We start from the raw sequence: 24,707 nt of genomic DNA, 5'->3' as shown, positions 1-24,707 counted from the left end.
ACGGTGCACAGCCCCGAACACAGAACAAAGGTGTCGCAGAAATGGGCCAGACAGAACAGCGCGGGTACTCTGCTGGGTTTTGTGCCGTTGGCAATCTTTGGGCGCTTGGCAACACGGGCATGGTGAATTTCTTCCCTCCCGCCAGCTCACATTCAAGTGCGCGCCTAGTTTTGTGTTCGCAATTTTGCGGGAATTTGCTCCGTGGCCTCTGACTTCACCCCTCCTCCACGTCCCCACCTGGGTGTGGCTGCTTTACTGGAGTGGGGGACTGAGTCTGCCTTGGTGTTCCCACTTCCTCCCACGGGGTGGGGTGGCCCTCTCGGTGACTGGACCCCATCCTCCTCTGCCTCTGTGTCCCCCCTCCCCAAAACAGGCCTGCCCCTCCCCCCATGCCCATTCTTTAAGTGCTGGGCGGGCGTCGCCCTTCACATGCACCCCTTCCCTGAACTCCCGCATCAGCCTGTTGGAGGGGGTGATGGCCACCTTAGTTTACAGGTGGGGAACCTGAGGCTCAGAGAGGTCAAGTGATACACTTACGACAGCATAGCTCGGAGGAGGGAAGAGCCGGGATTTGATCTCAGAACTACGGGCCCCTTTCTGGTGGCCTCAGGCTAACTCGGGGCCACGGAAGTGGCCCTCTGGGCCCAGCGGCGTGCACTCTGACCTTCCTGAGCACGTGGGGTTGCTGGCAGCTCCCGCCAGGGGGACCGGGGGGCAGGGCCGGTGTCCCGGATGTGTGGCTTATGTAGTATGTGCAGCCGTACGTGGCTCTGCTCTCAGGCAAGAGCCCGGGGCTTGGCTTAACACTGTCGCCGTCATGAAGTTATTGACAGATTTTGAACTAGGGGCTGGGCCGTATTCCTTTTGCACTGGGCCCCTCAAATGATGTGTCGGGGCTCCAGCCAGCCCGGCCTGACCCTGGCCTCCCCGGAACGGTACCCTCGGCCGGCCTGCGGAGACTATTCCAGAATGCTGTCTCCTGGGGCTGACCGTGTCCCCCCCCCCCCCCCCCAGCCCCCGGCGCCCCCAGCCACCTTCCTTGAATCTATTCGTAAAGTGAATTACCACAATACAGGAGGAACGAGAAGGTTCTTTATCTCCACTGGGGCAAATCCATTAGGATTAGCGGCCCCTCTGAAGCCCCTCCGAGGGGGTGACGTCAGCCCGTCTTTGGTGATTTGTGGAGTGACCGCATGATAAGGGGTCCGGGCCCGTGGTAGTGACAGGGCATCCCTCCCTGCGGCGCCCAAGAATGAGTGGGCCTATCTCTCCATTTATCAAAGCCCTTTGGGGGATGAGGCAATGGGGGAGGGAATCTGCCTCACTGTCTCCCCGCCCGTGGGGCCTGCAGCTCCTGCCGGCCCATCCGGATCCTCGGGGGCTGGGGCGGCTTCCCCGGGAAGGACACGGCGTGTGGCCTGCCACTGGGAGGGCGAGGGGAGGCTTTGGCCCCCAAGTGGCGTGGACACATGATGGGGCTTGGGGAAAACTGGAGAGTTCTGCCTGGGCCACGTTTGGTCGGGGGGGGGGCCGGGGAACCGGTGCCCCCCGCCCTGCCCTCGCGGTGTGGCCGATGCCCACCCGCCCTTCCCGGCAGGGAGCTGTCCCCGAGTGTGTGGCAGGGGCAGCACCCTGTGACTCCCCGGCCCGGGGCGGAAAAGGCGGTGTGGCTTCCGCGTGGCTCTCCCTCTTGAGCTCGCCCTGGGGACGTGCCTCCCATGATGCCAGGGAGCCCAAGCCTCCCGGGGGGGGGACCCCCCTACCCCCGCCGCCCCTGCCGCCCCCGCCGCCCCCCGTGATTCTGGCCCATAGTCCCGTAAGCCCCCAGCGGACACCAGCCTCAGCCGCCAGACGTGGGAGGGAATGAACTTCCAGATGATTCTACCCCCCGACTGCCTTTGAGCTGCCAGCCGAGCCCCCCGGGGATGTCACGGAGCAGAGAGCAATGGTCCCTACTGTGCCTGCCTGAGTCCCCGACCCACAGAAACCGCGAGAAAAAATACAAGGTGATTATCGTTTTGAGCCACCGGGTTTGGGGACAGTTTGTTATGCAAAATGTAACCGGAACAGATGGAATTCGATACTAAGAGGCGGTGCCTGTGTGAGGGACACGAGGGGCAGTAGCTGGCCTCTGCGGGTCCCTCCTTCCTGCCCCCCGGGAGGAACGGGGGACTTAAGTGACGGAGACCTGGGGGCTCTGGCCCCTCTCTCTTTCCGCCTCACATCACGTGGGTCTGCTCCGTGGGCAGCAAGGCTGCTGTCCCAGTGCAACCTTGACCTTCCCAGGGGTAGACCTGCTCAGATCTGGGGCCCGGGGTTCATCGGCCTGTGACCCTCATGTCTATGACGTAGGCGATCTGAATCCAGCCTTTTCAGTGATGGAGGCCACACTTCAGTTTTTGCCTGCAGAGCTCGTCCACTTCCTCAAGGGTTCAGAACTCCAGCGGAGTGAATACTGGGCCCCCGTTGAATTGTGCCCCCAAAGATATGTCCGAGTCCCCACGGAAAAGGGTCATTACAGGTGTCACTGAGTGAAAGACCTTGAGATCATCCTCGATGCACTGGGGGGGGGCCCTCAATCGGGGGACAAGTGTGCTTGTCCGAAGAGGAGAGCACCCAGACGGAGGGGAGGGGCCACGTGGAGATGGAGGCAGAGGCTGGAGGGAGCCCGGCCCCAGGGCCATCTTGATTTCAGACTCTGGCCCCCAGTACTGAGAGAGAGCACCTGTCTGTTGTTTCAAGCCCCCAGCCTGTGGTCATTTGTCAAGGCTGCCCCCCTACGTCCCCTGAAGCCCCAGCTGAGAAAGCCTTGGACGTAGCACACCCCGGGGGGAAAAGCCCCGGATGGAGACTGGGTCGGGGGTCACCAGCACAGAGAAGGAGGGAGACCGGGAGAGGAGGGGAGCCTGGAGCACGGCTTGCAGGTTGGAAGAGGAGGTGGGGACAGCAAGGGGGCTGGGAGATGCCTGGAACCCCGCTGCCCACTGTTGACAGGCAGCTCAGGGCCGTAGGAACCCCTGGGTTTGTTTGAGTCCTGGCCTGGGCGCCCGTTACTTGGGTAACCTTGGTTCGTTAACTTCTCTGTGCCTCAGTGTACCTATCTGTAAAATGGAGGCCATAACACCTGGTGCTTTTTTTAAATGTTTGCTTTTGAGAGAGAGAGAGAGAGAGAGACGGGGAGACAGAGAGACGGAGCACAAGTTGGGGAGGGGCAGAGAAAGAGGGAGACACAGAGTCCGAAGCAGGCTCCAGGCTCCGAGTCGTCAGCACAGGGCCCGACCTGGGGCTTGAACCCACGAACCGCGAGATCATGACCTGAGCCGAAGTCGGACACTTAACCAGCTGAGCCACCCGGGTGCCCCAGCACCTGCCTTCTTGGGTTGAGAGTCAGTGCTTGGAGAGTATTTTGAACAGTGACGGGTGGGTCACGAAGCTCAGTGGCATTAGCCAGCTTCACTGCTCCGCGGCCCCGTTCTCGTCGGTGCGGGTGGACCAGGTACGTGCGGGAATGAAAGCGAGCGCCCAAGCTTGGGTTTGGGACAGACAGACAGGGCTACATGGGCTCGGATTCCAGCAGGGACCTCGTTTCCCAGACCCTAAGTCCCCGAGCCCCGGGTGGGTGGAAAGAAGGCGGGGGGCTGGGGATCGAGGCGGACCGTGGGCGGAGGCTGCCTGTCTGGTCTCATCCGAGGAGTCAGTGCCCGGCCGCTGTGGAGCCTGACGCAGGACGTCAGAGGCGTCTTGGGAGGTGACACCACGGGCTGGGTACAGCGGGGCGGGAGGGGAGGGCACGGGGGAGGGCTGTCCCCGTCCTTCTCGGTGCCTGGCACGTAGGTGCTTGCCGAATGCTTGGATGGATGCGTGCGCGCCTGCGGGTGACCTGGGAGCCCCGCCTGGCCCTTCCCGGTCGAGCTGGCCCGCGGGCCTGTCTAGGAGCGCACGCTGGGGCGCCGTGGCTGGAGCTGGGAAGGTGAGCGTCCCGGCCTTTGCAGGAGGCCCCCCGGCAGACCCCTCCGGGGGGAACCGTCACCGTTCACCGCAGTTTGCAAATGTCAACAGAAATAACCTTTAAAATTGACGTATCGTAGAAACTTCTCATTGGAGCCTTTTACAGAAACTGATTTAAACCACGGACAACAACGGGCCCCAGCTTCTTCCCGGGGACGAGAACTGGGTTCTTGGCCGAGTCGCAGCCCTGACCAGCCGCGTGATATTGAGGTGAGAACACCCTTCGTGGAGGTGGTCGGGGGTAGGGGTTTGTGGGAGCCCCGGAGGCCGGAGTCCGGGCTGTCAGGGGGGCTGGTTCCTCCAGGGGACTTGGGTCCCCCTGTCTCGCATTTCTGTCCGGGACCACCCGTGCTGGCCCTGCAGCTCGGGAACCTCGTCTGCGACGTCTGGGGCCGCAGAGGACGATTCCCCGCGGCCGCCTGTGCTCGGCCGCCGACGCAGAGCCCCCTCCATCCGGCTGTGAGAGGGTCTCACGGCCGCATCTCTGTCTCCTGTCTCTGTCTCTCCCACACCCTCTCGTAAAGACTCACAGGGCTCTGCCTGCAGAGCAGAACCTGCCTTTGGTTGTCGGCACCACCAGCTTTCTCACTGCACGACTCCGAGCCTCAGTCTCCCCATCTGTAAAACGGGAATGCACGGTGAGGGCCTGGCCGGTGCTCATCCCTCCACAGATGGGGTCAGGGGTTAGTGTCGTACCACGAGAGGCCGGGCGGTGGCACTGTGTGGGCCTGGCTCTGAGACCAGCGAGGTGTTCGGGGCAGCTGGGGTGCGGGGCGCGTGGGAAGGGGCCGGGATGCTGTTGGGGCTTTGGAAGTCCGGGCCGAGGAGGGTCACCTTTAAATCACAGCACGGACGAGCTTGTTGTACGGCCAAAGGAAACAAGAAACAGAGAGGGCGAGCTGCTTCGCCCACATCACACAGCGCTCCGGACGCAAATTGGGAGAACGGAAGCCCGCTTGTCCACTCGGTGTCTCCCCCTGGCACGGGCGGCGGGGGGTGGGGGGGCGGCCTTCCCAACAGCTTCCGATCTGAGCTGCGGCCCGGGAGGTGAAACCCCAGGCCGCGAGCCGGGCCTGCCATGCCCTCGGCCTGCGAGCGGGAGGGGGAGCAGGAGGGGGGGGGGGGCGACGTTTCCGAGTTATCTCGAATTTGCCTTGAAATCAGGCGCAAGTCGTTGGCAAAACAGGAAGCCGTCTCTCTGGGCCTGACACGAAATCGTATCGCTGTCACCTTGAATTAGAGAGCTTGACATGTCTCAGAGGCGCGCATATTGACATGGCTGGTGGGGTCAAGCCGGTCCCAAGCCTTTGATAGCACAGCTGATAACGGGCCCTCGGCCATAAATCCCCAGAATCAATCAGCGCTCGCTGGTGACAGCCCAGGTGCTCGCACGCCGCGGCAGATGGGAAGGAGGCAGGCACGGCCACTCGTCTTGCCTTTCCGACGGATTGCCTGTTTTGTAGGGAGCGGGACAGGGCCCATCTGGTACTCAGATCGTGGGCCCAGATAGCCACGTCCGGGTCATGGGCCCCCCGCTCGACACGTCCCCTCTGCCACGGTGGCTCCAGTGGGCCGGCTTCCACAAATGGGAGCCATCGGCAGGCCCTCGGCCCCACGGAAGCTTCCGGAAGGGGGCGTGGAGGTGGGGGGGGCGGGGGGGGGCCTCCTGCCTTTCATCTTCCCTCTGTTTCCTTTCCAGGCACCTGGCTTATGCTCATAGTCATTTCATTACTTTTTTTTCTTCAAAGGCGCTTCCCGACCAGTACATGGATGTGCAGATGTGCTCAGACATTGGCACACGCGCACTTTGCTGCCTTCTTCGAGCGGCCTGCCTGGGACGCTTCTCTGCCCGCTCGCCGCTTCTAGACTCCTCTGGACTCCCCGGCCAGGTGGAGGCCGGAGGGTCCTGCCGGGCTGTGGCCTCCCTTGGCGGATGCGGTCGCCCCGAACCTCAGTTTCCCCATCCGCAGACAGCGTCCCCTCCAGGGGTTTCTCGCGGCCACAGGAAGCATCTGGAGTTCTGGGTCGGTGAGCTTGGGACAGGGTTAACCATTCCGATGCGTGGCACATCGCTCCCCTCCTCAGCTGTGGCTCCCAACATCCCCCAAGGCGGGTGTTGGGAGAGGGGCCTCGGGACGGCAGGACCCATGCTCTCACTGACCCCTCGGCCGGGATGCTGTCTGTCGGTGACCCTCCTCATGCCTTTCCTCCCCCAGCCCCCAGCTCCCCGCTGCTCCAGGACCGTGTCCTTCCATAGACCCTGCGCGGGTCCTTTTCCTCTCCGGGGACCTCGCGGGGAACGCATCTCACGTGCACCCCCGCCCCGGGCTTGTGAGATCTCCTGTCCCCCAAATTATATCCAGACAGCCCTGGTAGCAGGCATCTCGTTTCCTCCCAGGGCCCACCGGCCGGCCAAATGGGGCGTTTAATTGGAAAGAGAAGCTGGCGGTCTGCCCGGAAATCCTGAAGAAAGGCCCCAGAAGAGACCTGTTTTTAAAACTGCTCCACACACCTTCCCCATACATTTCTGTCTCAAATACCTGAAGGGGTTCTTGAGGCCGTTTGAGAGTTAAAACCCCGACCCGAAGCCATGCAGCGCACAGTCCAGACCCTGGGGCGGGTGTGAGCTGTGTGGTGGTGGGATCCGACCACTTTGCTCAGATGTGGAAACTGAGGCAGCTCGGAGCTGGAGATGGACCCCGGCTCAGTTCAGGTCAGGTCTCCAGACGCTGACTGAGGTCTTCTCTGAGGACCGCCCTGAATGCTTGCTTTGCATCCTCTCCCCCAGATTCTGAAGCCACAGCCTCTGTCGGGACGTCATCCGGAACTCCGGCTGGGTGGTTCCTGAGTCTACACAGCGTGGGCGTCGGCTGGTGCGCAGCAGGGTGGAAGCGAAGTGGGGGATGATGGTTCACGGGGAGACTCACCCTCAGAGGCCCCACGGTAGGCGGGGCCTGTCCCCGCAGTGAGAGATCAGGGTCCGTCAGAGCTGGCGATGGACCACGGAATGCAGAGTCACGGCCGTGTGTGTGCAAGACAGGCTGAGGACAGGGGAAGGGCTGGGGTGCAGAGGGGCGGCCTGGGGCAGCCGGGCAGCCTGTGCAGCTGAGCCCCAGGTGGGCAGCTGACTCTGCCGTCTGCGGAAACCCTAGCAGCCGGGATCTCATCGCCGGGGGTTGTGGGGCCAGTGGAAGTCATACAACTTGGTGACAGTGGGGAAGTGGCCAGACCTCCACCTGCCCTGGTTTCTTTCTCTGTAGAACGGGCACAACTGTAGTTACTTTGTCATTTGCTGCGAGATGAAATGAAGCGTCAGGGCAGAGGGCTGCCCTCACGCCATTCACAGAGGCTGGGCCGTCAACCTTGGGGCCATTTCTGTCAATTCGAGGATATCCCAGCACTGCCCTTTGTGAGTTGTCTGACTCTGGGCAAGCTTCTGAAGCCCTGTCCCTCAGCATCCTCGCCTGTGAGGGTAAATATACAGCTCTATTTCACAGGACTGGGGGTACCATGGTCAACCAATGGAGAGCCCATGGAACAATGTCTGGTGGGCACTCAGTGTAGGTTAACTCTTACTGGTATTCGGATGGTGATGGTGATGATGGTTTATGGTGGTGCTGATGGGAGTGATGATGATGTTGGTGATGGTGGTGAGGATGTGGTGATGATGATGGTGGTGATGATGGTGGTGAAGATGATGGAGGTGATGATGGAGGTGATGATGGTGGTGATGATGGTGATGATGATGATGGTGATGGTGGTGATGGTGGAGGTGATGATGATTGATGGTGATGGTGGTGATGATGGTGATGATGATGGTGATGGTGGTGATGGAGGTGATGATGGAGGTGATGATGATGATGGTGATGATGGAGGTGATGGTGGTGGTGATGATGGCGATGATGATGGAAGTGATGATGGAGGTGATGATGCTGGTGATGATGATGATGGTGATGGTGGTGGTGATGGTGATGATGATGGTGATGGTGGTGATGATGGTGATGATGATGGAGGTGATAATGGAGGTGATGATGACGGTGATGGTGGTGATGATGCTGGTGATGATGATGATGGTGATGGTGGTGATGATGATGGAGGTGATGATGGAGGTGATGATGATGGTGATGGTGGTGATGATGATGGAGGTGATGATGGTGGTGATGATGATTGATGGTGATGGTGGTGATGGTGGTGATGACGGAGGTGATGATGGAGGTGATGATGATGATGATGATGGAGGTGATGGTGATGATGATGGAGGTGATGATGCTGGTGATGACGATGATGGTAATGATGGTGATGATGATGGAGGTAGTGATGATGATGCTGATGGTGGTGATGATGGTGATGGTGATGGTGGTGGTGATGATGTGATGATGAACCGAGCACTTGTTACCTGCTAAGGTCTGTCCTAGGCACAGGCATACTACAGTGAGCAAGATAAACGTGATCCCTGCTCTCCTGGGAATCAGTCCTAGTGAGGATGAAGCCAGTGAATAAGTAAACTGCTAAATCCATAAAATCATGTCACAGAGGGAAGAGCCAGAGAGCCATGTGATGGGAGGGGCACCCCAGCAGGCCCCTTGGAGGAGGTGACATTTGAGTAGTGGGAGGGGTGAGTGTTTAGGACAGCCCCCTCGCCCTCTTCCCCTCTATGCCCCTCGGACTGAGTTTTAGCCTTCAGTTGGGAACCTGAAAGCACAACACCCTCTGTGGCTTCCTAGATTTGTGGCCTTGCGTTCGTCGCGTCCTGTCTCTGGGACCTGGCGGGGTCCAGTGTGTGTGGGATGCAGCCAGACATTCCTTTGCCCCTTCTATCGCTGGGGTCCCAAGTGTCTTGGGCCCGTGCTCACGGCCTTGATCTGCCACGGAGTAATCGGCAATAAACGGCCTGTGCGAGGGGCCCTCTCTGGGCCAGGGCCCTCGGAGGGTTGAACAGTTCACTCCCAGTGGTTCCCCGTGGCTTACCTGAGACGGAGCTGGCTCCAGGAGCAATTTGCCCTGGATGAAACAATCTGTGGAATCTGTAGATCATTCGCCATGACGTCTTCTGTTTAAACAGTGGCAGCTGCTGGAGGGTGTGCTCTGAGGCCGAGCGTCTAGGGGGGCTCGCGTCCCAGCACCCCCCCTCCCCAACCCCCGTGGAAGGCCCCGCTTGGGGGAAAGCAGGCATATGGAACCCATTTGGGAAATTCTTTCTGCATAAACCACTTTTTCCAGGTAAGACGCACACCCGTATTGACCATGAAAGATGAAATGGCTCTCTCGCTCGGCCGGTTGCGTTTTTATGGATCTTAATTAAACACATGCCCTCCCCGGGTTGGGAAATTGGACCCTCTTTGAGCAGCTCTTTCTCAAGAGGTGGTGTTGGCCCAGGGGAGGGCCGATTAAAACCTCCCGTCCTCACCACCTCCCAGGACCTCCCAGGCCCTCCAAGCGCTTGGAAAATGTGTGCTCGACAGAGGGGCTTTGATTCCGTGCGCCTGGAGAGCGTTAGGCCTGTTTCCAGGCCCAAGGCAAGTGGCGGTCAGAGTCCCAGGCCGTTGGCGGGAAGGCCTTGGGGACCTGGGCTTTCAAACTTCATTGAGCATCAGAGCTCTCGTTCACACCCAAGCGCACGCAGACCCCCGACATAAACCAGAAGGAGCTGCTTGGGCAGGAGGGGGAGAGGGTACCCACACCGCCCCCTGCTCACCCCACGGGCAGCCTTGTGGCTAGCCGCGGGGTGACGGGACTTCTGCAGCCGCGGCCTGTACGTTCAGGGAGCTTTAAATGTGTGCCGGTTTTGTGACGTTTCTTGTCTCATTTACACTCACAAAAGCCACATGAAGCAGACGTCACTGATATTTCACACTCAGGGACGTAGGCACAGAGCGGCGGAGTGAACTCTCTGGGGACGCCCAGCTGGGGCGGGAGTGACGTCCGAGTCTCGGGAAGCGGCCGATGGGCCTGAGGCTCTCTTGTGGCCGTGCTCTTGGCCCAGTGGTGCACTGCCTTCTCGAGTCATGGTCCCTGTCTTTTAGGGGCCCCCCTCTGTGTTAGGCTGAGTGGCCCCCATGCGGACACCTGACCCGTCTGCAGGAAGGGGGACGACGGCAGGGTCGGCCGATCCAGAAGCCCCTGGATGTCGGGGATCTGGGTGCAGGGGGGTGGCGGTCTCGTCTGGCACCACGTCCCTACGTGGCAGTGTCTGGGGTGGGAAAGGGACACCTCCGCGTGACGTTTTCTTTCAGGGGCAAGATTCATGAGCCTTCCCGACGTCGCGCTGGTCAGGGCTTGTCTCACGCCGTGTCTGATGCCGGGTGGAGTGAGGCTGATGGGCTCTTTGGCCCGTGAGGCCCAGCACAGCTGACACCTGGGCAAAACTGGGGCTCTTCTGGCCAGGAGGAGAGGGGACACCTGGGAGGCAGGCAGCAGCCGAGTCGGCCGGATGATGTGGGCGAGGACACCAAGGGCAGGGTGATTGCCGGAGGGTCCTCCAGGCTAACGGACCAGGGGAGGGGGCGGCCAGCAGGGTGAGTGGTCACTACCGTGGCCAGCGGGCTGCGGTGGGCCCTTCCCAGAGCTTCAGAGGAGTCTGCCTTCTCTTCGGGGGTCCCTCAAAGAAGGGGGTGCAGGTGCACCGTGCGTAAACTTTGCATGTGTGCTGTCCCTCCTTCTGGCCTTCCTCCCCTTCCTCCCACCGACCCCCATCCCTTCATCCCTGCATCCCTCCAACCCCATCCCTTCATCCCTGCATCCCTCCAACCCCCATCCCTGCATCCCTGCATCCCTCCACCCTCTGACGTTCCATCCCTCTATTCCTGCATTTCTCCTTTCCTCTGCTTCTCCATCCTTTCTTGCAAGTAACAATTGAGCACTCGGAATGGGGGAGCCTATGCTGGATCCCGGGGAGGAGGAGAGGCGCCGGGCCCTGTCCCCAGGACCCTGCCGAGGGGTCCTCGTGGCTCATGGTTAAAGTGTGGAGGTGTGGTCCCGCTTAGAGCCCGACCCTGCAACCACGATGCGCACATGCAGATGACGAGTTGCCTTTTAGCTCTTAAGGTTCACAGTGCACAGATTTCCCCTTGCCACGCACCCCCCGACGCAATCCTGCAATTGGCTACCTTTCGTGTCCCTGCTTGCTGTGTTGAATCAAGATCCACACAGGTCGGGCTGGGAGGAATAAAGGCATTCGCTGCAGCTGGCCTTTGCCTCAGGGCTTTGTTCCTCTCGCCTGGGGCGATGCAGGCCACGGAGGCTCACCTGAGATGCGGGGAGAAAGACCCCGTGTTGGCTTTTCTTGCCGGCAGACTTTTTGGATGGTTCTGAAACACCAGCCTGGGTCTGCGGCCAAAAGCCTCAAGCTTTGGCCCAGGACTGTCTGGGCTGATACCAGTCGAGGATTATGGGGGCTCCATTGTATGCTCGATTGGCTCATCTCCTTGGTAGCAGCGTTTGTGAAAAATGAGGTGTCTTTTCTTTCTTTTTTTGGCCGCAGAGAGCATTGTCAAGACTTATTAGGGGAGGAACCTTGGCTGTTCCCATCACGGGACCTTCCGGCCTCACGCGAGAAATGGTCAGTAGCCGCGTCCCCGTGGATGGTTCGGAGAGTCGGGAAGACGGGCGTGTGAGATGCCACGTCAGGTCAGGCGCGGACACGTGGGTGGGCCTTCACAGTGTCTCCGTTCAAGCAAATTTAGGTTAGCAGGGTCCCACTCGGAAGCTGCAACACGGTCAGCAGGGACTGTGAAGGGCTTAGGAGACATGGGGTTTTGTTTCCGAATTTCAAAAAGGGACACAGCGCGGGGGGACCGAGAAAGGCCGTGCACCGGGAAGCAGGGTTGCTGGTCTGTGCGTGTCACCGAGGCTTCCCGGCCGTGTCCAGGGCGGTCTCCCCTCTTCTTGGACGATGTGGGGAGGCAGGAGTGTGGCAGATTGCCTCAGGACAATGGGCCCCTCTCCCGTCGGGTGACGCCCCAAACAATAGGCCTGGGCCTGCCCCTCTCCTGCTGCCCACGGCCTGAGACAGATGCCCGGGAACCCCCTGTGAGCGCCCTGGAGGTGACCTTTGGGGCTGCCCTGTCACTCCGTGGAGAGGCCCCGGAGAGCGAGGGAGGCAAACAATGAAGGCCTCATGCCAGGCGCCCGGCCTCCGGCACGGGCCGGGGGCTCCCCGGGGAGAGCAGGGCCCGGCAGGTGCTGTTATTGTCTCGGGGCACGGGGGTCTCCCGGCCCAGCGGCAGGACAGGCTTGGGGCTGGAGGCCCCCTTGTTGTTCTCCGGGGAGGACCCACGGGGTTGATTTTGCTGGCCCCGTTCGGTTCTGACAGCCCCCAGCCCTGCACTTGGCCTCTAAAAGTGTCGTTCAGAAAAGCAATTATCGTCAGCTGGCCTCAAACAGCACCAGGACTTTGAATGGTCAGATTTTATGACCAGACCTGCTGTAGAACATGCTCAACTCCAGCGTGACATTCCTTCTTGGGTGGGGGCGCAGGAAGAGATTTCTGGAGAAATGCCAGCTTAGGGGGAGGAGGGCAGGCCCGGGGGTTCTTTTTTGCTAAAAGACTTACCTTCGGAGACAAACCTCAGCACAGACTTCAAGCAACCCGCGAATACAGCAACGGGTCCTTCATCCAAGGGAGGAGCGGTGACGAGAGTGTGCACGCGTGTGTGCGTGTGTATTTGCGTGTGCGAGAGGTGCAAGCACGTGTGGGCTCACAGACTCTGCATCAGGCACTGCGCTGGCGATTCCCGCCTCCCCCCGCCAGTATTCACCGAGGACTTATTTGTAACGGCCCCAAACTGGAAACATCCGGAATGTTCCACAGTAGGCGAACGGGCGCACGAAATGTGACGCCCGCCCGCCACGAGACCCTGCTCAGCGACATGAAGGAACGAACAGGCTTTTCACACCACTTGGGTGGATCTTGTCTTCACCTGCTCCAGCTGCTGTAACAAAATACCACAGAGAGGGCAGCTCGAGCGGCGGGAGTTCATCCTCTCCCAGTTCTGGAAGCCGGAAGTCCAAGAGCAAAGTGTCCGCAGGGCCTCCCTTTAGCCTGCAGACGGCCGGCCCGCACCTCGTCCTGCACGGTCCCTGCGCGTGCGTTCTGGAGGGCCTCCACGTGTGTCCACCTCTCCCCTTCTTACAAGGATACAAGTCCCACTGGACAAGGGCCCACCCGACGGCCTGGTTGTAGCCCCGTCGCCTCCTTAAAGACCCTCTCTCCAAACACACGTTCTGGGAGTTAGGGCTCCATCATGCGGACCTTGGTGGGCACCCAGATGGGCCCAGGACAGATCTCAGATGTGTCAGGCTGAGTGCACGAAACCCATCTCCAAAGCTCCCACACCGCAGGATTCCACTTACATAACATTCTGGAAAACAGGACTACCGAGATGGAAAGCAGAATGGCGTCCCAGGGATGGGGACGGCGGGTGTGGCTGGAAAGAGGAAGAATCTCACAGATCCTTTGTGGCGATGATCCCGCGTCTTGCTTTGGACGGACCCAGTAATCAGGCGAATTCCAAGAGCCCTCTGGAAAAAGGGCTGTGTGACTTTACAGAAGAGACAGAGCCTCTGAAAGGCATGTTACTTGAGCCGAATCCTCAAACCCCACCCCCGTCAGGCCCGCGGGGCCTCACGGCTCCGTCTTCTCCCACCTGCTACCCAAAGGCCACCCTTCCTCATCCTGGCCGTAGCTCCGTGACCCCAGAATGGGACTCAGCTGTGCAGCTCTATGCCTCTGGGGTCCCCTAATGGCTGGGGTGGACTGCATGGGGGAGGCCCCGGGGTCAGCACCTCTGACCAGGAATTGTGGACGTGGCCTGAGCCATGTGGCCGCCGCCTCGGAGGGCGCTGAGCACGGCTCTCCCTCACGCACCTCTGACGTTTGGCTTCGAGATGCCCTGGCCTGTTTGGGGGGCTGTTCGTCCCAGCCTCTGGCTGAGACCCCCAGGCGTCCTGAGGGAGGCCGGCACCAGGACCCGAGCCACGACGGGGTCCGCTCACAGAATACGTTGAAGTGGAACCGAGCGGACCCCTTTAATCCCATGGGAATGACCCGGCAACAAGTGGCCCCTTTGGGGTCCCGATGAGTGTGGACACAGGAGAATAGAGTTTTAGAGCTGGAAGTTCTGTTAGAAAGGACCCTTCTGCCCAGACCCGGAGGCCCTGCTGGGCAGTCTGGGAGTAGGGCAGAGCCTGGGGGCGTGCAGGCCTTTGCTTTTCGGTGCTCTGGGGTCAGCCTCGGGGAGCACTTGGCGATTTTCTAGAGATTTCTACTTTGCTCATCGGAACCACAGTGACCCTGTGGAGCGGGCGGCCCGAGGGGCCTTCAGCCACTTTACAGGTGGCGACACGGGATCAGAAGAGAGCGGAAGCCCGGGGCCTTCTAGGACCGCTGCCCTTGGCCTGGGCCGGCTGGGCTGCACGTGGCCCTGGAAAAATTTCGGCTGGAAGTGTGGTGCTGGGCAGGGGGCACCCCACGAGTCCGGACAGGCGGACTGCCGGTGGCACAGACGTCTGGGGCACACTGTGTTGCCTAATTTGCGGGGGGTGTGGGGAACGTGCCGAAGGGAGCCAGTCAGGGACGCAGGTGAGTCCAATCCCGGCTCTAGGTGGCCCCTCAGCCTCCCCAAACCTGTTTCCAGAAGGTGGGTTCATGCCGGAAGAGCTCCTCTCGATGGAATCGTTCGACCGTGCTGCTGGGGACACCGGGCCGGTCTGTGCCGGGAAATCGCCTCGAAAGTGGCAGGAGGGAGCCACTCTTCTGCACGGTGGTGGCGTGGGGGGGGACCCCGATGCGTAGTGATGTCCCTGGGGAGGCGGTGACCCCAGGGGTGTCCCCATGGGTCTCTCTCTCTCTCTCCCATGGGGGATGAGACTGAGCTTGGGCTCAGAGGGCTGAGTGCTTGGCGAGGACCGGCTGGCTGGGGTGTCCCCACTGCCACAAAGGGCGCCGTGTGGCACCGTGACCAGGATCCTTGCCGCCTGGCGGCCCCTGGTGCCCCTGGTTCCTCTTCCTCCTGCTCCTCTTGTGTGGCCGGGAGCCCCAATGTGGCCTTCCCCCGGGCCACCTGCAGCTCCCGACAGGCCAACCTCCCTGCGGGGTGGCCTCCCCACGGGCCAAGGGAGCGCATGGAAAGGGATAGGCAGAGCCCGGTGTGGCGGGGGCCTGGTGGCGGGTCCACGCGCCTTGCGGTCCGGCTGACCTGGCCAGCGCGCCCACAAGCAGGCCTCGGAGAAGCGGGCGGCCGCGGTGGCCCTCCTCTTGCTCTGAGAGATGTCTGTCCCCCTCCCGCCCCTGGCTGCCTATGACAAGTGGCTTTCAGCAGATATGACAGCCACCGGTGGGGGGTCTCTGGCCCCAGTCCACGTCTCCACACTTGACTTGCTCGGAGTTCACTGGCCCGAAATAATGTCCCCAATGCAAGTCGGCGGACGGAACGTTCGCAGTGGACGATTTGGCTTTTTTTTTTTTCCTCCTTTTTTTAATACATTAAACATGCATTACTGGATTTCTACCCGGTTCCTCTGACAGCTGTGGAAAAATAAAGAAAATTCAGTTTGAACTTAAAAAGCTGGGGCTTAATTTATGTCCCGCACCTTTGTCTGCCTGGTTCTTTTTCCTCTTCCGATGGAAAGGCCCCAGGGAGACAGAGGCTCTGCGAGCCCACGTGGCCCCGTGGTGCCCGGGCCTTAATAGGGGCGCCCAGTGGCCAACACGGAGGGGAGTTTTCAGATGGAAATGCGAGGAAACAATGCAATCATCTGTCTCCCAATCTGTTTTGAAGGGGGGAAGAGAGAGCGCCCGGAGGAGAGAGTCGGTTTCTGCTGGGGGCTTTCATTCAGGGCGTTTTATAGGGAAAGACAGATGTCATGAATACTGATGTGGACGGCCTGGCTCTTATAGAGGTTTTTAATTTTCTGAGTTGTAAAGACAAAGTGTTTTAATAATACAGGGAAACACATGTTCATGGGAGGGCCTTTTAGCTCATTCTGGTTTCCTTGACTCACTCTTTCTGTCTCTCTTTTCCTTTCTCTTTCTCTTTCTTTCTTTCTTTCTTTCTTTCTTTCCCCTTCCTTCCTCCCTCCCTCCTTCCCCTCCCTCCCTCCCCTTCCCTCCCCTTCCCTCCCCTTCCCTCTTCCTTCCTTCCTTCCTTCCTTCCTTCCTTCCTTCCTTCCGCTCCTTCCCCCCTTACATCATTTTTTCTGAAAGAAGGTCCTTCTCTGGGCTGAGGAGAACAGAGGAAAAGGAGGCACAGTGGCATGACGTTAGCGTCTGGAAACACAGCCCAAAGAAAGTGCCCTTCCCTTTTGGCCCTTCTTGGGGGCTGAGGGCACGTAAAACACTTCCTTTATGCCCCTTCTCGGCTCCCCGTCCCCGTGGCGGGAAGGGACACGCTCTTCGGGAACTCTCGGCTTCCATGTAAACCTCACAGCATTTTTGAGTCTGGGGTAGAACGGTTCAGCCAAGAGAGGCAACCAACATTCATTGAGCACCGACTGTATGCCAGGGACTGGGAAAACAGAGGTGAACCAGACACGCTACCTGGGCTTAAGTAGCTCCTGGTCTGAGGGAAGAGGCAGCGGGTCAGATGAATGAAGATGAGGTCACCGCCTGCTGGCGGAGGTCCCTGTCTTGAGCTCTCTTGGAATCAGGGGAGCCGTACCCCCTGAGGGAAGTTCCCATACCCGGTCTTGAAGCTCTTTATCAAAAGCAGCAGTGTCTCTGGTACCTCCTGCCTCCCCCAGGAGGTTGCCGGGACGGACGCTAGGTCTCCCATTGGACAAAGAAACTGAGGCCCAGAGGCACGGAACAAAAGGTCCCAGAGTTGCGGTCAGGACTGAGTCTTGGCCCTGGGGGCCCATGTCCAGGGCATCCTGGCTGCCGCGGAGGGCCGCCACAGTCATCGGATGCGACGCTCAGTGCGCACCTGCTCAGGCAGCCCCACCGGAACCCAGGGAGGGAGGCTCCATGGTCATGTTCACGCCACGCACGGGACACGGGCGGGGGAGGGCCGAGAAGCTCGCTCGCAGCTGCGTAGCTCGCACGCAGGACCCGTTGGAGCCCGAGCTGGTGTTTTTTGTTTTTTTGTTTTTTTTTTCAAATTGTGGTTAAATACAACATAACCTCATGTTTCTCACTTTATTTGTAAGTGTCAACCCAGTGGCGTCAGATACATTCGTCGTGCCGTGTGACCCTCACCAGCACCTACGCGGAGATTTTCGTCATCCCCCGACAAAATCTCTGAACCCCCGAGGCAGGGATGGCCCCCCCGGGCCCACCGCGCAGCCCCTGGGGTGGCTCTGCGTCTCCATGGAATCTGACGGCTCTAGGGACCTCACATGAGCGGAGTCACAGGGTCTGTCCTTTGTGACTGGCATCTTTCACTCAGCACGATGTCCTCAGGGTTCTTGGGTGGTGCAGCCTGTGTGAGAATTCCCTTCCTTCCGTCGTAAGTCGGATAATATTCCAGTGTAGGGATGGGCCGCGTCTTATCCGTTCATCTTTTGATGGCAGGGTCCTCCCTTGAAAAGAAATAATTATGCTCTCCTGCAGACACGTGTCCCGGGGGACGGTGCTGGGACCCGGGTGGGGCTGCGGGAAGTGCTGCAGACACCCCTGAAGGTCCCGCTGTGTGGCCAGGGGCTCTGGCCGCGAGCGGCTCCCTTCACCAGGACTCCGCAGTCAGCAGGCAGCTTCGGCGCCTCCTGTATACGGGCCCTGGGCTAGGCACTGGGGAGAGGTGGTGAGGGGGGTTCAGAGGCAAGCAGACCGCCATGAAGGGAAGGTGCACTCAACACACTCATTCGATGAGCAAGTGTCGGGGGCCTTCTGTGTGCACCAGCATCCAGAGCTAATGGGTGAACCTCCGCCCTCAGTTTCCCCACCTGGCGGCCAGGGCATTCTCTGGGGGACCTTCCAGGCCGATGCTCTGAGTTCACTGTTCCAGGCGTGGGCAACTCCGGGTTTAGCGGGCTGAGGCTGCCGCAGGTGTCTGGGAGCTGGTCTGCTTTGGGGGGAAACCCCAGCCTGCTTCTGCTCATCGGCCCCCAGCGAGCAGGCTCCTCCGTCCAGAAAGCAGGTCCTGACTGCCTGGGCTTCCTTCCTGACCTTCAGCTGGTTTCTTCCCCGGGGCTCCCACCCACTGCTTCCAGCACGCGTCTCTGCCTCCACGAGGCCAGGAGCGGACGCTCCGTCCGGGAGAGGCTCGCAGCCACGACATTCTGCCCGCCCGGCTGCCTGTGCTGAGGGCTGGAGGCCGCGGGGACGAGCCATTCTCGCTTGCTTAGATAAGGCTTGGCACCTGGACCCCCGGAGCCAACCCCCCGGGCACGACCTCGAGTCCTAGACGTGAGGCGGGTCAGAGAGCACACCCGGGTCTGGGCTGGAGAGGCGTGTGGCCGGGAAGGGGTCGGGGGGGGGACCCACGTTAGGTCCCGCAGCTGTGCCTCCGCTCTCCAGCCCTCACCAGCCTGGCGTTAACATTCTTCTGCGCCTTGGCCAGTGCACTAAGAGCAAAATGGCATTTTCGCCGTCTATGCGGGACGTTGCATTTCTTTGATCGTTGACAAAATTCAACGTTCTGTTACCTTGTGTTTATGGACCCTATTTTCCTTTGATGAATTACCCAACTGTATCCTTAGCCCACTCTTCCATTAATGTGGTTTTTTTTTTTCTTGTTGATTTACAAGAACTCTTTGTATATTATGGATAGGAAGAAGAGGCAGAGTGGATTCACGGATTCGTTCTCTTTTCTGGGGAGAGTAAATGGAACTGTCACCCCTTTCTCAAGGTCAGCTGATGTTTGACATTCCTATTGCCTTTTCCTCCCCCACTCAGCTTTACGCTTTTCTTTGCATTTCACAGCTGCCCGGGCACAGCTGCCCCTATGGGGGGCTACATAAAGCCCCAAGGAGAGCTTGATCTTGGAGCAAAAGACCCCAGTGTAACAGCCTTTATGCAAGAAAAGGATGTCTGAGTTTGTGCTCTCTGGATGCTTTCTCTGGCCAGCAGATGATAGGGAAGGACCGAACCCCAACCATCCCCTCCCCAACACGCACAGCCCCTGGCCCCGACGAAACACGCAGTCGCTTCTTTGGGGACAAGCAGATTTTTCAAACAAAGTTTGCCAAATAGGCACATTTTGTTGTGTTTTTTTTCCCCCTCCAGGGCAGATGCAAACGGTCTTTTCAAATCAGTTTGGAGGAAAATAAATGAGCCCATGCTGGGGCTTCAATAAATCTTTGCGTAAAGCCACAAGGGTGAGTTTGGGGCCCGATGAAGGGCCCAGTGTGTGGCTTATGAATGATGCCCAGTGATGGCTCCCCGCCCCCGCCTTCCTCTCTTCCCCTCCTCCGTCCCCCGACCCAATTTAAAATTGGACATTAACGTTTTAGGACAAAGGGAGCTTTGGGCATTTCTCCCCCTCCGGGAGGGTCTCCCGGTGAAATATTTGTCGTGGCCGTGCTCCGCGTGTGACCGGGGTCCGTGTCTCTGAGCCAGGACCTGTCTCCAGGAGGCCATCTGTGTGCTGACCTTCCGCCCAGCGGCTCGAGGACCCCCACCCCGGCTGCAGGCGACTCTGGTCCCCCAAGGAGGATCATCTCTCCTGGCCTCCCTGCTGGGGACCGGAGGTTGGTGGCAGCAGTGTGGCTCGTCGCTTCCTGGCCCGTCTCCCGTGCTGTCCCCACCCACTGGCCAAATGGTGGCCTGGTCTCCATCCGCACTCTTCTCCCTCTGTCTCCCTGACACTCTACATCCAGTGTCCCAGCCCCCAGCACGTTGCCCAGGCGGCTTGGCACCTGGGGTGACCTTCACCTACCAGACCCCCCTGGAGGAGCCTTGCTCTCCCGTGAGGGATGACCCCCGAGGCTCCTCGACGCCGTGATGCCTCCCTTGATTTCCCTTCCTGATGCAGTGGACCTCCATTCTTTCTAGGCGGTGGGCATGTTGTGGACACTTGCCCTTCCCTGTGATTTCCACTTGGCACCTCTCTGGCGTTTTCACGGGTTCCTCCACTCTGGGTCTGTCTGATTCCTTTCTTAGAGGGAGGTCGGGAGTAACAGGCCGGGCTGAGCGTGGCACGCGTGCGCTCCATGGGCCACGGGGACCCGTGGAGCCGGAGGCGACAGCATCCGTGGGCCAGGAGGGGGCCTCAGTGCCCAGCGGGAGAGGAGAGTCCCTCCCTGACTCCAGGATGCATGGAGTGGACCACTTGTCCACCCCTGCCTGGCCGTCTGGACTGGGGTAATCGTGTCCCCTCACCCCCCCCCCCCCCAAATTCATACCCACCACATCTCAGAACGTGAACTTATTTGGAAGTAGGGTCTTTGCCGCAGATGTAATTAAAGTCCGGGTCTTGAGACGAGATCATCGTGGCTTAGGGAGGGCCCCAAATCCCACAAGTGTCTTTATAAAGGACAGAGGTGAAGACCCACGCACACACAGAGACCGTGTGAGATCGGGGCAGAGATGCGAGCGCTACGGCCGCAGCCCGGGGATGTCCGGAGCCCCCGGAAGTTGTAGGGCGCGGGAAGGACCCTCCCCGAGAGCATCTGGAGGGCGCAGGGCCCCTCCCACCCTTGATTTCAGATCTCTGGCCTCCAGACCGGCAGAGAATCAGTCTCTATTGTTTTAAGCGACCAGCTGTGGGGTTCTTTGTTACCGCAGCCCCGCGACACTCAGACGACATCCGTTACCAACAGGACTGAAGGAAGTGGGCGGAGATTTCCCTAGTTAGCGGTCTCCCTCTCCGAGAGGGTCGGCCTGCCGTCCCATTGCTGCTGTCCACACCACCGTGCTGGCTGAGACAGGATTGCCACGGGCTCGGCCCTCTCCCACCCCACAGCCGCCCTCACAGACAGGGGCCGCTGCGACCTCTTCCACGGGCAGGGAAACTGAGGCTCAGAGAGGCTGGGGAAGAGCCACAGCTATGGCGCTTGGCCACTGGGTTGGCTCCAGCTCATGGCCTCTGCCCCCGGCGACTTACTCCAGGCCCTTGAGCGCCACTCGATCCAGAGCCGACCCTCATCATCTGTTCCTGGGGCTGCGAACAGCGCTTGTAGCCGTGGAACCCTCAGGGTGGGAGCCCACGGACTTTCCAGAACATTTGCCCGAAGCAGTGAGGATTCACTGAATGAAGGAATCCCTGATGATGAACTGATGAATGAAGCCGGTCTGGTGGGCTCCAGCGGTAGAGACCACTTGTGACATGCGGCCATTCTTTCCCCCGGGTTTCTGCACGTGGATATACTTGAAAAACAAACACAAAATTGAGGCCAAAGTGTGTTTATCGTTCAATAGACTTCTGGTTTCTTGTTTCATTCTGTTTTTGGTTTTTTTTTGGTAAAAATGGCATGATTCCTGTGTCCCCATTACCTGACCTATTCCCTTAAACATGACTCTTGATGGATGTAATTTGTTCTGGAAGCGGGACTTGGACGCATGGTGGATGGGAGGGAGGGCGCCAGGGTCGGGGGGACAGTGTGAGCGGAGGCCTGACCAAGGGAACTTCTCCAGGATCACTGGAGTAGGGTATAATGGGGGTGGTGGGCAAGGGGTTTTGGGGGTTCAGTTTCAGGCTCAATTTCAGGGCTTTGTCTGAAGGAGGTCTGTAGACTTTGTTTTGTGGATGTTGGGGGTCCATGAAGGTTTTGAGTGGGACAGTGATGTGATTCATTCTGGCCCAGGGGAGGACGAACCCAAGCGCAGGTATTAGAAGTGGGACTTTGGGGCGCCTGGGGGGCTCAGTCGGTTGAGCGTCCGACTTCGGCTCAGGTCATGATCTCGCGGTCCGTGAGTTCGAGCCCCGCGTCAGGCTCTGCGCCGACAGCTCGGAGCCCGGAGCCTGCTTCGGATTCTGTGCCTCCCTCTCTCTCTGCCTCTCCCTTGCTTACACTCTGTCTCTCAAAAATAGATAAACATCAAAAATTTTTTTTAAAAAAGGAAGCGGGACCTCAGGTAGGGGCTATCGTTGTGTAGGTGTTGGTGGACCAGGCTTCAAGCTTGTGAGTTACTAAGTTACTGACTGATGGGTCAGCCAACCACTCCATCAACTCCTTCTTCCCTCCTCCCTCCCAAGAGGCATGGGTCTTGTTCTCCCTTGGTGTACTTCTTTAGCATATTCCCTCTGGGGAGTGGACAGCTCACCCCGTTTTCTGGGTGTGCTCCTTGGTGATGCGGACACCTTCTGTCCACAGACGGTCAACATCTTGAAGTGTTCTCAGAATACAGGGCAAGCCAAGATTTGGCTTTGGGGTCTTTCCGAGAGTCCCTGTGCGTCTTGGAACAGACTGTGATATCAGGAGACACAGCTGGGGGCCACCAATCCCATGGCCCTGCTCACTCCTATGCCTGACTCCATCACCTTGATCAGAAGTATCAGCCTTGGCTGGGAACTTCAAGAACCTTCTCCGTTTGGGGGTTTCTTCACCCAGAGAAGGGGCTTCCAGGTTTAGCACATGATGGTGGTTTCCCTCCAGGGGGACACTATTGCAGTTGACATGGCCAAGGGTGGGAGCTGCTATGATCCTCATTTACATGTGGGAAAACCAAGACTCGGACAAGCCACCTTAAAAGGGAAGGGAGCCAGGATTCAGACACTGGCCCATGTACCCCAGAGCTGGTAGGCTTTCTTGCCAAGCCATTAGGAGACAGCTTATGTCTCCTGGCTCCCAGCCTCCCCAGTGCATCTGACACAAAGGTTCCTCTCAGCATGTCTGGCTGGTTTTCTAGCTGTAACCTGCCTAGGGATCCCATATTGTTTGTTGGACCCATTGCCAGTGCAGAGGTGGGTGGGCCATAGCAGCAGAAGGAATCTGGGCTCCACCACACTCCCACCCATCCATCTATTAGTCCATCCATTTGTCTCCCACCTACCCACGTTCCTGCCCATCCATCCATCCATCCATCCACCCACATGCCCATCAATTTATCCATCCATCCACCCATCCACATGCCCATGCATCCATCCATCCATTCATCTACCCACTTACCCACATGCCCATCCATCCATCCACCCACATGCCCATCCATTTATCCATCCATCCATCCATCCATCCACCCACCCACCCACATGCCCATCCATCCATTCATTCATCCATCCATCCACCTCCCTCATCTATTTGTTGAGCATCTACATGTGCCAGGTCCACTCATCTTCAAATCTGAGAGGGGGATTTTCCTAGAGGAGATATAAGAACAAGTGCAGAGAACATCCATCACTGCATTCCCCGATTCTCGTTGTGTAAACACTGACAGAATGAACAGGTGCACAGACAGGCCTTCTTGTGTCCTGCTGCCCATCATTCCACCCTTTACACTGTGGCCCTTTCTGGGAAAGCTGCTGAGTGCAGGTGGGTCCCGACAGCACCTCCCCTTGGCTGCCCTCAGGTCGGTCCTTTCTCCTCTGGGCTTCTCTGCTGGGCTGTCTTTGCTGCTCAGTCACCTGACTCACCCACAGGCCTAGCAGGGTGAAGGAGTTAACCCCTCTGTAGCCACCGTTGACCATGGGGGATGGGAGCCGGTGGGTATAGCCTCCCCTCCCCCATCCTTTGGCCATTGTGTGTGACGTGCACTCTGCGTGCTTTTCAGGGGTCCCTGGCTGGGGATGGACCACAGATTGCTTCAGCCTCCTGCCCTTTCTTACTCTCCCTGGTCCCTCTTTCTGGGCCTGATCCCCAAAATATGCCACCTGCACATCCCCCGTTCTCAGGCTCAGGCAGATCCCAAAGCAGTGTTGGGGTTCTGCCAGCTTAGAGCAGCTAGGGTTCCAGGCCAGGAAATTGCAATCAATCACCTTGCCTCAGAGGCCCCACATTCATTCATTCGCTCACTCGTTCATTCCTCTGGCCGTGTTGCAAGTTCCCTCACTGGGACTGTGCCTGCCCTTGTCTGTTCTTGTCGTGGCCATGCAGGCAGCCGGTGCTGAACATCTCTTGGTGACTTGAGCTAAGGGGACAAATGCTAGAGCCAGACGGACATGGGTTCAACCCTGCTCCCCCACATTGTAGAGGTGAGATCTTGGCGCCTCACCTCTCCGAGCCTCAGTTTCTCCGTGTGCAAAATGGACATAAGAACACCTACTTGAGAGGTCCCCGTGGGGATGCCAGATCTCTTACATCAGGCCCAGAGCCTGGCAGCGGGGGCGGGGGGGGGGCTGTTGGTCGGGGCGAGGTACAGGCTGTTGCTAGCGGTGGGTGGCAGAAGCAGCTTGGGGCAGAGAGGCTGGGTTTCTGGAACCTGGTACCCCAATGCCTCTGGCCTTCATCAGCCCATGAGGCTGCTCGGCACATCCCTTGGCCTTGGGCGTGGCTAAGAAAATCAGCAGCCCACGGTTTGTTGGTAGGAACTCAAAGAAACAAACACCGTGGTCACCGGGAGGGGACGGGGGCCCTCCCTTGCCGGCGGGGCTGTGGGCAACAGGCCCACAGCGGTGATGGAGGGTGTTGGCGGGTGATTAGCCTCGCCCTAGTTGTGCGCGATGCTTCCTTGGGAAAAGTGTCACTTTCATGGGCATGTCAGCTGGTTATGAAATGAGAACGCTTTAGAGGCTTAAGGAAACCCACCCCGATCTTTGGAAACCTCCGTCTGCCCTCGTTCAAGCCCCAGCAGTGTTTCCCCGCTGACGACTCGGGAGCCGCAGCCGCCACATTTGTGACTTTAATACCCCCAGAGTCAGATTTGAAGATAAGGGAACATTCCAGCAGGC

General features: G+C 59.2%; 1 protein-coding gene across 3 annotated transcripts; it reads left to right on the top strand.

Moving 5' to 3' along the window:
• The first annotated feature begins 1,776 nt into the window (after positions 1-1,776).
• On the top strand, positions 1,777-21,554 carry LOC106971168 (uncharacterized). 3 transcript variants are annotated; one of them, XR_003415977.2, is made up of 10 exons: positions 1,777-3,496; positions 4,115-4,218; positions 4,533-4,691; positions 5,757-6,036; positions 6,797-6,881; positions 9,071-9,228; positions 11,489-11,634; positions 18,714-18,791; positions 19,169-19,260; positions 19,396-21,554. XR_003415977.2 is itself a non-coding variant. In XM_053202808.1 (5 exons), exon 1 carries the CDS (start codon positions 7,794-7,796, stop codon positions 8,409-8,411), a length of 618 nt encoding a protein of 205 aa, XP_053058783.1. In that variant the 5' UTR covers positions 7,764-7,793; the 3' UTR covers positions 8,412-9,228; positions 11,489-11,634; positions 18,714-18,791; positions 19,169-19,260; positions 19,502-21,554. The 3 variants fall into 3 exon arrangements, 2 of the variants coding, with proteins under 2 accessions (XP_053058783.1, XP_053058782.1); XM_053202808.1 differs by lacking the exons at positions 1,777-3,496; positions 4,115-4,218; positions 4,533-4,691; positions 5,757-6,036; positions 6,797-6,881 and having other exon boundaries at positions 7,764-9,228; positions 19,502-21,554; XM_053202807.1 differs by lacking the exons at positions 1,777-3,496; positions 4,115-4,218; positions 4,533-4,691; positions 5,757-6,036; positions 6,797-6,881 and having other exon boundaries at positions 7,764-9,228.
• The last annotated feature ends 3,153 nt before the right edge of the window (positions 21,555-24,707 follow it).

Source organism: Acinonyx jubatus, chromosome D1, assembly GCF_027475565.1.
Source record: "Acinonyx jubatus isolate Ajub_Pintada_27869175 chromosome D1, VMU_Ajub_asm_v1.0, whole genome shotgun sequence".
Lineage (NCBI taxonomy): Eukaryota > Metazoa > Chordata > Mammalia > Carnivora > Felidae > Acinonyx > Acinonyx jubatus.
The sequence above is the reverse complement of the archived record's forward strand: the minus strand, read 5'-3'. Positions and strand labels throughout refer to the sequence as shown.

What these genes read in the sequence shown, in the direction of transcription:
- LOC106971168 (XM_053202808.1), top strand. Translation starts at nt 7,794, where the DNA reads ATGGTGATGGTGGTGATGATGGTGATGATGATGGTGATGGTGGTGATG.